At 35.4% G+C, this 13,977-nt stretch overlaps 1 protein-coding gene across 1 annotated transcript; it reads right to left on the bottom strand.

Moving 5' to 3' along the window:
* Positions 1–2,112: 2,112 nt before the first annotated feature.
* On the bottom strand, positions 2,113–2,793 carry LOC136803338 (uncharacterized). Its single transcript, XM_067060052.1, has one exon. It carries the CDS (start codon positions 2,791–2,793, stop codon positions 2,113–2,115), a length of 681 nt encoding a protein of 226 aa, XP_066916153.1.
* Positions 2,794–13,977: the final 11,184 nt, after the last annotated feature.

Raw genomic sequence — 13,977 nt, forward strand, 5'->3', positions numbered from 1 at the left:
ATTTTCATTCAAAGTAGACGCGTTCAGTTTTGATTGGTCTGGGGAAAATGCTCTAATGGTGCCACCCATTTATTTAATAACAAAGTGTATTAAACATCTCCTAGCAGCCAAACCTGGAACAACAAGGACTTTAATAATACCGTTCTGGCCATCGGCAGCATTTTGGACCTTTCTGATCAGGGATAATAGCTCTTTTAAGCCTTCTGTCAAGGATTGTAGATATTTTGCAAATCAAGTTGCATTAATCAGAAAAGGACGATTCCAAGGTTCTCTGATGGGAAATGAAAAATTAGAAATCCCAATTCTAGCTTTAAAATTACAAGTGTGACAATCAACGTGTGTTCGGTTAAAATAAAAAATTTTTTCTCAATGCAGAAAATTAACAAAAAATTTTACTTTTTAGCTCAGATTCAGAAACCGTATTAGGAAACTCTTTTGATGTCCAGGATCCAGCACTAAAGATTCTCTCTGAGCAATTACCAGGAATTCTTTTGAATTCCAGAAGCAATAACACCGTGGCTAAGTATCAGTTTTATTTCCAAAAATGGGAAGAATGGAGTCGTAGTTTCCAGGAAGTGAACCCTTTACCTACTCAAGAGCAACATTTAATCTTATTTCTGATGTCCCAATTTCAATCGGGAAAGTCTTGGAAGCGTCTTATTGCGCCATAAAACATTTTCATGCTATTTCGGGGTATTTGATCGGGAATTCTACAATTGTAAAGCACCTATTGGAAGCCTTTAAACGGTTATTGACGTATACACCAAAGAAGAAGAAAAATTTAGTCGTCGAAGATTTGAGAAAAATTTTTGAGAAATTAGACGTTGGTTCTAGCCTCTAAAATTCAAGGACTTTAGCGATATGCTTGCTATCCTTTTCAGCTTCTCTACGGTTGAATGCCAAAAGCTTAGAAGTCAGATATAAAATTACTCCATGATCATGCTACAATTTTTATCCAAAACAGTAAAACTGACATATACAGACAGGGCCACTGGGTTTACATTGCGAGACTTAATTCAAACCTGTGTCCGGTAAAAGGTTTGGAAAGGTACCTCGAATTGGCAAACATAAAAAATTATTCTGAGAATTTTATTTTTAGAGGAGTAACTAAATCCAAAAGAAACAATCGTCTATGGAATAAAGATCAGCCAATTTCTTACAGTTCGGTACGTGACGATATCAAGAAGGTGATAAAAGACATAGGTTTGGACCAAAAACAATATGGTGTTCATAGTTTGCGCTCGGGCGGAGCGATTTAGAGAATTTATTATATACTTCGAGGAACTTAGGTTTATAGAAGGCAATTTTTTTTTCGGTGGCTTTTAATTTTGCTTACTTTAAACGTAGTTTCCATTTAGGCTTCTCGCATGCTTTTAGTCTACACACTTGAAACGATGAATTACTAAGCTAAATAAAAGTGGTCAAAACCTGTCTCAAAAGAAAATATCAAAATTTCTCAAATTTTTCTGTCTTTCCCTGTGTTTATCTGAAGGTGTAGTAAATAAATAAAGTTATTTTCGGTTCAACGATTAGAAAATAAACATGTGGAATTAGAGTTGTTACATTTGGTTACAAATTGACGCCAAAACGTCAAAAAAATCTTTACTTTAAAAAAATTAAAATGAACATTTTCATTAATTAGATATCATAAACTGATAAATCAAATTAAACAAGTACGTCTTAATTAGAAAGCTTCAATGTCTATCCAAAAATCATTTTGATGCAGTTTCCACCGTTTTCTGCTGCTGCATTTAATCTGGGAATAAACTGTTTGAGAGCCTTGTGAATTTCGGTCGTATCTTTCGCTGCTTTTGGCCAGACCTTTCTAATTTTACGCTTTAATTCTGCAATGTCTTTGAAAGGCTGGCCAAATCTATCTTCATATACCAGATCCTTAACCTTATTCCAAAAATGGTAATCAAGGGGATTACAATCTGGGGCAGATGGAGGCCATTCAGTGTTTTTCACAAAACGTTTGTTCAATCTTTCTTTCAACAAATCTTGCACGATTGTGGATCGATGCGAAGGTGCACTATCTTGGAGAAAAATCCATCTGTTGTTTTGCATGATTTGTTGAATCTTAGGAATCAATTCCTTGTCGAGATGCTTCTTCTACGATTGACCATTCACCTTCAATCCGTTGTCATTAACAAAGCGAGGCTTGGTCGCGCCTTCCCAGGACACACAAGCTGAAACCATTACCTTTTTCGATTGACGATTTTGAATGTGGAACAAGTGGTCGGCAGATATTTCAGATTTTGTTTGCGATCCATAAACTCGGCTATTTTTATGGTTGATGGGGATGTCGAGCGTGAAATCTTTCTCGTCTTGAAATACGCACTTTTCTACCATACGGTTCTTTCCGAATCTTTCAGCTAATTCCCCTGCCCTTGTTGTTCTCCTTTCTTTCGTACCGGAACTCATCATGGGTGTCTTCAAGCGTTTGAACTGCCTTAAACTTTTACTACGGACCATTCTTCTGACCGATGTTCTACTGATGCCTGTATGCTTTTGAATCTCACATGGGGACATGTGGCTTCCAGGGTTTTCCTCTTGGGAACAGATTAGCTCTTCCACAAGGTCTTCATTTTTTTCTGTACACACTGTCCTTGCTCTACCGGAGCCAGATTTTCTTTCCATCGATCCGCTTTCTTTAAATCTTTGCAACAGTCTGTAAACAGATGATCTATCAAATTTCTTTGTAGGATGTGCTGTGCATATACGGTTTGCATTCCAATTCTTTTCCAAGAAATCATTTTTTATGATCGCCTTAACCTCCGCTGAAAACACCATTTTTCTTTGAAAAATTTGGTTGATCCTATCAGCGTGACGTTAAGTCTGGAAATGAAATCTAACGTCTTTTTCGCAATGCAATGAATTCAAAAAACAAAAAGAAGACATTGTAGTGCTTGGATCAAAACTCTACCGAAGCATGCGAAAGGTTAAGAAGCTGAACCTTAAAAAATGCTGTTGAAAAATAAATCAACATTATACTGCGACGTCAATTTTGTAACAAATTGAAAAAAAGGACTCGTACTAAAACAACGATAATTGCTTTTGTAATCAAGTTATAGATTTCAAATTGTCAGGAGAAGATGGAAACTAGGTAAGTAAAAATCCCTGTGAAAATTATGAAGTAAGCTTGATTAATTTTGAAGATATGTCAAAAATAAATTATGTTGCGTTTTTTTGGTCCACCCGGTAGATCCTGGGAAAGCTAATGGTCCAGACAGAATCTCAACTAAAATCTTGAAGGAATCTGCTAATATCATGATCTTTCAAGCCTCTCTCTGTTGCAAGGAAAGATCCCTGACGACTGGCGAAAAGCATTTTCTGCAGCCACCACCTCATCTGAAGTAAGCTTATTCGCAGACGATGACTTGCTCTACAAAAATGTCAAATCTACACAAGACAAACGTGATCTTCAAAAAGACTTAGATCGACTTATTCAGTGGGAGCAAAACTGGTCAATGCAGTTCAATGCGGACAAGTGTAAAGTTATACGAATTACAAGGAAAATGTTTAAAAGTGGTAAAGCTGCAAAGTTACGAAACCTTTATTCGTCCAATCGTTGAGTATGCCACCACAATATGGGATCCAGCTAGAAATCAGTCGTTAACATATCAACTAGAATGTGTCCAGAGAAAATCAGTCCGTTGGATATGCAACCAATGGAGCTATGAAGCATCCCCAACTGCTATGATTGATAATTTTCAGCTTCAAACATTGGATAAGAGACGACAAATTAACCGGATATCAACGCTGTACCAATTCCACCATGGTCTTAAGTTCATACCAAGTCAAACCATCAACCAACAACGGTGCACTAACTTACGTTTTCAACCTATGCAAGGCGTCATACTACGTTACACATATTCATTCTACCCGTACACTATCAACGAATGGAACAAACTACCAGCAAGTATTGTAAATTCTAGCTCTCTAGATATTTTTATACACATTTATTTCAAATAAGTAATTTTCTCTCTGAATCGCTACATTTTCAAGCTCTTGAGTCTTGAGCCAATCTATTCTAATCTTACCTACATTCTATCCTTTTTGTTGAAGTGTCTAATACTAAAAACAATTTCAATCATTTTTAACTTATCATATTTATTTTTGAATAAAATCATTTTAAAACCTTTTCTGGTAACAACTACCTCATAATTCTCTTATCTCAACTATTTTGTGTTAGGAGTTTTAGTCTAATCTTCTCGCAAAATTCATTTAAAATTTCTCTTGCAAAATTTCTGAAAATATGTATATGTTTTTTTCTTCTTCTATTTATGTTGCTTTTATTAGTGCTTTTAAATTGTTATTATTTAATTTTTTTTTAATATATCCGGGAAAATGTACATATGTCCATTTGGATTAATCTATAGAAATTGAAATATTGCGGTGATTAGCAGTGATAGTGACAGTGACAACGAGGCCACCCAAGGACCATCGACTCATTGTTAAATTTTTCTCGCTTGAAATATATTTTTATCATTCCTAATCCTTTGCCGCCCTGTGGACCTGTTTAAGAATGAAAGGCTCCAATCCGGGTACAATATTGTACTTTTACAATTTTTTTTTATGCAGGAGGGTGAAGCAACAGTCGCAAAGGGAGACGTTGTCGATCAATATAAGGAAATGGAGAAGGAGAGAGATCAACATCATAAGTTAAAGGTACGGACCTGCCACGAATGTACTCCAAGACGTATCTTTGCCAGCGTTTATAGCCTTGAGAGACATAAAGAAAACAAACATAACCAAGGGAAGAAGAAGTGGGGTTGTTCTGTTTGCGAAAAAACCTTCTCTACTGAGTGTGGGAGGAGAGAACATGTTTCGAATGTACATTCCGAAGAGCCCTATGATAAGAATAAATGTTCAAAATGTCGCAAAACCTTCGCAAGGCCTTGCCATTTGAGGGAACACCTCAAAAAGTGTGCAGTGGAAGAGGAAGACAGTTAGAGAATGAACTTGTCAGAGACACATCTTTTGGTTTTTTGTTTGTTTACATACAAAAAATATACTCTATCAATACTTTTGGTGTTGGTGTTTTCCTTCTTTCTTGTCTTTTGTTCTGATCAGAAAAGTTGAAATCTTATAAAAACTCCAAAATGTTTTCCTGTTTTAAGCTTTGCATTGACGATTGAGAGATTTATCGTAGGGAGCCGTCTATAAGTACGCACGCAAAGATTTTCCGAAAGTTTGAAATGAAATATAAATAAGTCTATTTAACAATGATTAACAATAAAGTAGAAAAAAATGTTATAATTGTTACAATTACTCGTTTTTATGACCATATGTTCAAAGTGGAACCTTCGACCCCATTTAATGAAAATCACTCCCATAGCATTTTTAACCCCCTATAATTAAGCACACGAGAGTCCAAAACCCGAAGATGGCTAAGTCATGAGAATACTTACAGTATTGCATTATTATCCGCTAAATAACGCATTCTGATTGGCTAAGAGCCGGTCCATTTGACATAGAATGGACCGGTTGCAAAGAAAAGTCGAAATATGGCAAGAAAAAGTGCTCAATCGGATAATAAAATACTAAGAAAATGCAACTGCTTAGTCGTTCCATTTGTGTAATGGACCTCACTGTGTTCGTTCCATTTTAGTCCGACGTCAGTCCATTTTATCCCAAATAGACCTCCTATACAGTTACTTAGTAGTATAAATTAACCTCAAAAATAACCTCTATCAAATTTCTGAACTACTTCTACCAGACTACAAAACCACATTTTTCATTTACAGATTGTGGTACCAGACACCTTATCCCAGGTCAATGACAGTTTTGAAGAAGTTTAAGGTATAAATACAGAGGACAATGTTTGCTCGACTCCGGAATTTTCACAATACCATATGATGGATAGAAGCTCAAGTCCATGGGAAGCTCCCGAGCATTCTGACACTGATAGATCGATAATTACTTTGGGAGGCTGTTTCACACCAGCGTTCGGTGACAAGGCCACATAGACTGAAACAGTCTGTCAATGTAACATCACGACTTACACCTGAAAAATAGAACACAAATTGGACTATTAGCATCGCACTATTAGCAAAAACGGACAAGAGCTGAAGAAGTTTATTTTTATTGTTTTGTTATGTTTTTTTGCATGTAACTGATTTACTATTAGATGACGAAATATTAATATATTATGAAAAGCGATAATTCTCGCTAATTATTTTCAGTATCTACGCAAGTGAGAAAGCCTCTCGAAAAGTTTTGAGGCTATAATCTAGCTTTAAAGAAAGAAAGGGACAAGTACAACTGTGGTTTGCGCTGACAGAGAAATTTTTGATTTTCAACCCCTCTCATTGCATTTTCCACGTTTAAAAATGACCGTGACAATGACCATAGAAGTCGGGTCCCACCGGGTAACAGAGGCAGGGGTGTTTAATAGGATATTTGCAAATACAAATATCACTGGGTTCAATGTCGTTATTTTCCAGACATTCCTCACAAATAAATGATCCTATCAGCATCGAGTAAAACTTGACACATTGCAAATGAAACATCTCGATAACACAATCACATTGAACACATGACCATTTCACCTTCTTTTTCTTAAGCAGATAAAAAATTTTGACGTGTAATTTTTAGCAATTGTATCTAGACACTTTTTAAAAGAACCAGTTAAGTTTTGTTGAGGCTCGGCTGTTCTCATTTTTGCCATTTAATTTCATTAATTTGGTTCTTATATATTTATGGTTGGTTGTTCTTACAGTGTAGTATAACCTGTGGATGTGAAAGTCTTTGTCATTTATATGTAAATAAAAAACAGATGGGCTGTCGATTTTTAGTTAAAATTTATCTGACTGTTCCATCATAAAAGAAGTAACACATTTTCAAATTCCTTACCAGATTTTACACATGAACACATTGATATCTCTCTTCATTCGAACACCGTGTGCATAACCATTTTTCTGGGACACTATCTTCATCTTTTAGACCAACACAACGATAGTGATACCACTTTATAATACAGTTCTTATCGTTGTGACATGCGATGAAGCTGCCACCCAAATAAGCATATTTTCGACAGTGACAAAATCTCTCATACAACTCTTTGAGGTCTTTAGTATTATCAGTGTCATCTTGGATCATCTTCGATTTTGAAACGACGGTATGTACCGCGCAAAATCTGCTTTTCAAAATGGTACTCTTACAGTGCAGTTCAATATGGCTGAAAAGGTACCCTTTAAGTGCATTTTCTCTTGATTTACCCAACCCTTATAGTGCACTATATTTCTCAGCTGTAAATCTGCTTGAAGAGACTTCAGGTTTTGTGGATGATGCCTCTGTTGTACTGCACATTCTAAAAGAAGATGGTAATTATTTTTCTTGATTTTACTTGTGACTTTTGGAAAATGTAAATATTATTTCAAAGTTAAAAAAGTTTATTTAAAAGATCAAACATCTGTAAGATTTCAAATACCAAATCCTAATTTACTGACTTTCGTTATTTACTTTTCTTTGAGATGGAATAAATAGTCAGACATTTTTTGAAAACCCTTACTCTTGCTGCAGCTTTTAATTATTTACCTTTGTCTTTCGATTTTTTGTTCCAGTAGCCTTATTTTCTCTGCTCTCTCTGGTGTAACTGGTCTTGTTATCGTTTTTCCATATCTACAAATTTGAAAAAGAACCCATTAGTGATTAAAGTCTTTATGCGTAGACATGGTCTGACTACCCCCATTTTTGTTTCATCTCCCTATTTCAATAAATGTGCAAACCCACAATTCTTACAGCAGCCTTTCAAAATCAAAAGAAATTTAAATTTTACTATATACACTTGCTTTTTAGCTGGCCCGTGGAAGTGGAAAATTCCCGTTTTAAATGTTTTATAAAGAAGTCTTACTTTAGTCTAAACTCAGCTTCGTCCAGAGTGATATTATCATCAAAGTCGCTCCCACTGCTGTCATCAAATAGGAGGCTATAAAGGAGAAATCATTGTGCTCAGTATCATAATTCAAAAGGAGAATCCTTTTACAATACAGTTGTTACCAATTTCCAACCTTTCTTTCAGATCAATCCACCGATTTAACAAAAGTGAAGAAAATACTTACCTGTAGTATCTGTCATTCTCATAGGGGTTCTTGTAAGTAGTCTTTCGTTCATGAGTTGATATTGAATCATTGATAGTTACCCTAAGAAATGAATTCAAGCATGTGTGATAAATACTGAGAGGTTCGGATCTTAAAATTTACTTTCACTTAAATTAAATTTTCAAATGTCAATTTAAAAATCTTGATGACCTAAGGTATGACCTAAGTTTAAATCTTAATGTAAGAATACCAACCAGCCCTCAAAAGTTACTGCAGAAGGCTCTGGCAGAGCTTTAATAAATTCATACAATACTGTTCTTTTTAAGAAAAACTTCTTAGTTCCCTACCTTTGCTTGTAACGGTGTTCTTGTTCCTCTTAGTTCCCCGTTTGATTCTTCCAGCTCTTTCTGGTGTTACAGGCCGTGACATGCTATTACCATATCTTAAAGAAGAAATTGAAAATATTTTCTTATGCTTACTATCTCTAGGTCCTTCAGAGATTCAGCTTGATGTTTAAAGGCTATTAGATAAACTTTAAAAGACCTAAAGCTCAATTGTATAGTTGTATTTGTATATTGTAGTTGTATTTCACGATGTAGAGGCTGAATTCCTTAAATCATTGAACAGTCCAGTTATGTTAGAATTAATTCATTGCTTAGCGTCTAACCTATGGGAAAATATGGACATTCCCCATGCATGGGGAAACTCAAAGCTCCGCACCTTGTGGAAAGGTAAAGGATCGAAAAACGACCCTGCCAAATATCGTGGTCTTAGTATCGGTTCCACTGTGTGCAAACTTGTTGTCAACATTATTCTAGACCGTTTGCGCCCATGGTATGAAGTTCAGCTATCCGAAGAGCAAAACGGTTTTCGAAAGGATCGAGGCACCACTGATGGCATTTATTCGATTAAGAGAGTCCAGCAGATTGCTCATCGTAAGAAGCAGCCTCTCTACCTTCTTTTCATTGATCTAACCGCCGCCTTTGACCACATTCCCAGAAAGTGGCTCTTTGATTCAATTAAACTACGTTTTACGGAAAACAACCCACCTTACTAAATATCCTCGAGAAATTATACGAGAACACAAGTTTAACATTCGAAGGCGAAACCTTCCAAACAACGTCTGGAGTTCGACAGGGCGGTCCCGAAAGTCCTTTCTTGTTTAATTTGTTCATAGACTTTGTTATGCGTGTTTTTATTGAAAAATCTGAGGGAATGAATTTCTTTGATCATAAGTATCGAATTAACCCGTTTAGTTTTACAAGGGAAGAAAGATACATATTAAGGAGACATCACACTGATTTGAATGGCTCCTCTGATTTTGCCTAGTGTGGGTATGCAGACGATCTAGTTTTATTTCTCGTCAACCTGGTCAGTCTTCAAGATACCGCCAACCTGTTAGATGAGGTGTTCCAAAATTTTGGCCTCAGTATCAACAAAAGTAAAACTGAAACAATGATTTTAAATCACGACATCTTAGGAGTTGATGAATATCCAAAGTCAATCGCCGAAATTCAAATATCTCGGCTGCTATATCGATTACCTTGACCCCAACACTGGAGACGCGGAAATCAATCACAGAATCCAAATGACAAGTGTCAAGTTCTCTCAAATGTCAAATCTACTCCAAAATTTTCACATCAATCTAAAAACTCGCGTAAAGTTTCTGAATAGCTTTATACGTAGCAGATTAACCTACTCGTGCCAGAACTGGAACATCAACCAGAAGCAATTTGATCGAATCGATACCGCTTACCGTACATTCCTCAGACGAATGGTAAGGAATGGTATGAAACATGTCAATGAAAAGGAAAATGATTTTCGCATGGTTATTAGTAATGCTCGTTTGTTGGAAATTTGTGGTACGAAAGATGTGAGTTTGTTTATCAAAAGTCAACAATCGAAATATATTGCTCATGTTATTCGTATGTGTATTGATAGAAATGTTAAACGTCTCACGTTCAGTGATGATAAATATACTCGAAAAGGTCGACCAGTCAAGTCACTTTTGGAATGCGTTATGGTTAATGAAAATGTGAGTGTTGATGGTTTTTGCAACCAGCATTGCAAAGAAAGAAATGATACGATGATATGATAGTTTTTCTTTTTGTAGTGGTGAAGCTGGCCTATCCAGGTTCAATTTATTATTTGAAGAATTCGGTGTGGGTTTGGAACCGACGTCAAACGACGCTGGTACAGGCCCACACCCTATTCAACCTAGCAATAGGGAATAGTAAAATTTTATATATTATATATATTTCGATTCAAAAAATCGATTCTTACGTTTTTCTAAACAATGCCTCCTCTGTAGTCATGCTTCCATCTTGTGGGATATCATTTTCACCGTTGGAGTCACTGGAAAAATTGAGGAGAAAACAGTTTATGATTAAGTAAACATCATTTTAAGTCATACTTTAATTCTATTTCTGATTCATTTCCCTTTTGAAAACTGAGCCTTGCATTCCATTCATCCGGATTTTTTTAATTTTTGTTATATTCACTTAAAATAGATATGTCCGAATCGTCCAAGTTGATGATGTGTCTTGAATAAAAATTTTAAATTTATATTATTTCAAATTTTATCATTTTTACCCAGAAAATAATGTGTATTAATTCAGGGGTGACCTATTAGGGCAAAAAATCTTATTTTTGTTGGGACAACGCGTCATCAATGAAAAACATTTTTAAAATTGCAAACTAAAAAAATTGATTATGTGCCATTTTTTTCAGCCTGAAAATCAAACGTGAGCCTGTTAAAATGCGACTCTATTGGCAAAAAAACCTCTATTTTAATTAAGAACATGAACCTATGCTTATAAGTAACGATTCTTATAGATAAAGATGTCCTTGATTTTTCTTTTTCCCATGGTATTTATCTATTATTATTATTATTGTGCAAAAGATCAGAAAAGTTTTGAAAAAAGGTTATGTTCAGTCATGTGCTTAAAAAAAAATCGAATGTGGCTCTTATAAAAAATTATGTAGCGGTTTTGTGCTCGTTAGAAAAATAATCTAGAGTGAAATAATGTTAAAAATGAAAATGAAGAAGAAGATAATCAACTTCTTGTAGAACAATGTAATCTTTAATTTTATATCAGAGATTCTTCAATCTTAGAGAGTCATAATGGTCATAATGCGAAAAAGTTCAAAAATTATTTATTCATTCAAAAAATACAGCTTAAGCCTTGCCGACTACAAAAGATTTTTTGGTGGTTTTTGAAGTAGATTAGTGTGTGCTTACTCTTAGGTTCAAAATAAACGGCCCCCGCTTGTTAATTTTTCGAAAATTTTCCACCCCCCCCCCGCATCGACTGAGGTAAAGGTAGGTACAGTAGAGTCTCGAATACATGAATGAAAATTTGCTCTAGAGGTACAACAGAGACCTCTTTGAAGGGGCCAGAAAACTTGTTCGAAGTTCAAGATGGGGATAACATCCTTACTTGTAGCCTGGATATCCAAGCTCAAATTTTTAGAAAAAATAAGTTTTACCTCAGCCAGACAAAGTTCTAAAATTATAGAGCTTGGTTCACCTAGAAATCAGGTGAACCCCTGTTGACAGATTTTACTGCATGAATCCCATGTCTGCAAATAAATATATGCACATAATGACATGCATAATTTTAAGATGCTACCCCAGCAGTGATAAATCAATTTAGAATGGCAGCCTTGACCATAAAATATAGACAGTGTGGTGGAAAGTCTGTTAGACAGAAAGTGCAAAGTGAATTTTGGAGAATTCTTTTTTCAAAAACCAACCCAAAACAGCAATACAAAATTGACAAACAGAAAAGAAGAATTGAAGCAAAATAAAGATATACCTTCAGTTCTTTAAACGGTGCAACCAAGTCATTAAGAAGATTAAAACAAGAATATCTAAGCAAGTAAATGAAAAGAAAACAACCAGAACATTTAAAAATTCCATCATTTGATCTTCCCACTTCTTCCCTACCTATTTTTATTTGGATGCGTGGTCTAACACCCAAGGGAGATAATTAGGTATTCTATTGTTATTTGCTTCGAAAAAGAAAAATCAGGGAGATTTGCAAAGCAATGTACGCAGGGGGGGGGGGGTCGGTAGTAAAATCTCAGACATAATGACGTTTACTACGGTGGTGGTATGACGAAAAATCGAAAAAAAATTTTACTACCAAGGGTAGTTAAATACTAAAATGGGTGGTATCTATGTGTTAAATGTTGAAAGAATTTTACTACCTGGGTAGTTAAAACTGGTAAAATTAGCAAATTTTAGCTATTTTTTGTAATTCTTTTAATTTTTTGAATGACTTTTCTGAAAAAATCTGAAAATTTTTATAATTTGAAAAAATTTTCTGTTGAAAAGTTCACTGCAAACAAAAAATTCTCGAAATTTTTTGTCAAAATTCTCGAAATTTTTTGTCAATATAAAAAAGACTTTAATTCTAAGGGAAAAACATTAATTTTTGCACTACGTGAAAAATGTGTCACAGAAATAATCATTTTTTAGCTTTTTTTGCAAAATCAGTCCGAAAAGCAACCAAAAAATAGGTGGTCTCCATGACAAATTGTCCCAAAAGCTTTTACCAGGGTAGTAAAATACCTCTTCCAAGAGTATGGGTGGTGGTATGTAAAAATTCGTAAAAATCCTTTTACTACTCATATATGTCTGAGATTTTACTACCGACCCCCCCCTGGCGTACGCGCCTTGCTGATCGCCCGCGCGGTCCATCTAAATACTTAGGCCAACACTTCAAGTCGCCTCGCATAATTTCTTATAGACGTGCGCCACCATTCAGATCTCTGATTTGCTTGGACCAACCAATCAGAATATCTGCATAATCATCCTCAGATGAGAATGCAGACGATCTAGGTAAACCAGACCGTAAACAGAAGAAATATCAAAATCAAAAGAAAAGTTTACGGGCTGGATATCCAGGCTACCTTACTTGATGTCTTCGCCAAATTCACGAGACTCTCTTCTCTTTCTTCTTTCTTCCAGTACTTCACGAAGTTCCCTCTTCTTTATTTTCTCATCTGCACTGCGGAAGTCTCCAAAATGTCAAATTCCTTGTTCAGGAGATAGACGGGTCCAATTGGGTGTTCACAAATTTGAAGCGGTCTTGTCTTCCGTCTTCAAAAATACTATTCCATAGACAATTTTTTTAGTGAGTGTAACCGTGGTGGCGCAAAAAATTATTCCATTTACATCAATTTTCAAAAGGGCGCACTTTTTTGTAAACATTGATCTGCAATCAGTGTCATTGGCACTTTTAGCTAATTTACCATTTTTCGAAAATTGAAGTTCGAGCGAGAACATCAATTTTAGGCTTTCAACTTGATTTCATCGATTATTTCGATCCGGGGGGGGGGGGTTATTGGTTTCTAGGCTTTATTTCAAGCTCTGCTAGACCAATTTTGAACTTTTGGATCCTAAGGTCTTAAGTCTAACGTTAAAACTCAGTGTTAAAACTCTATCCTTCGACAAATCGATTGTGGTTTCAAAACTTCCCAGTGTATATACAAAATATCTAAGAAAACAACTGAAAACACTATCCACAATCAGTGACAAAATACTAATAGGTCTGAAAACTATCAGGGAGGTCGGGGTCAAAAATCGGACGCACGGAGCCCGTCATTCAATTCATTGAGGTCGCCGTAGAAATCATCGATGTAAATCATCACTGTAAATAGTACTACTTGGGAATCGGTAGAGGAAGGACATGCTCTGCTGACGTGTCAAAACTTTGAAGGCGTGTTGAAAGTTTTTTGCTAGTTTTTTGCTGTACTTTGGATGAAATCTTTTTGATACATTTATTCTGCTGTTTTACTGGTTTTGTTTTCGATTTAAACTATGAGTCAAGCAAACAAAATCACAAGAAGTTCTTCTGATGTTGAAAAATATGGAGATTTATTAGATACAAAACTTGATGCAAAGCTTCTTAAATTGTCGAAATCT

The sequence above is a fragment of the Clytia hemisphaerica genome, unplaced genomic scaffold, assembly GCF_902728285.1.
Source record: "Clytia hemisphaerica strain Z4C2 unplaced genomic scaffold, Clytia hemisphaerica genome assembly, whole genome shotgun sequence".
Taxonomy (NCBI): Eukaryota; Metazoa; Cnidaria; class Hydrozoa; order Leptothecata; family Clytiidae; genus Clytia; species Clytia hemisphaerica.

Excerpts from the sequence above, each read along its gene's own strand:
- LOC136803338 (XM_067060052.1), bottom strand. The coding sequence starts at position 2,793 with ATGGTGTTTTCAGCGGAGGTTAAGGCGATCATAAAAAATGATTTCTTG.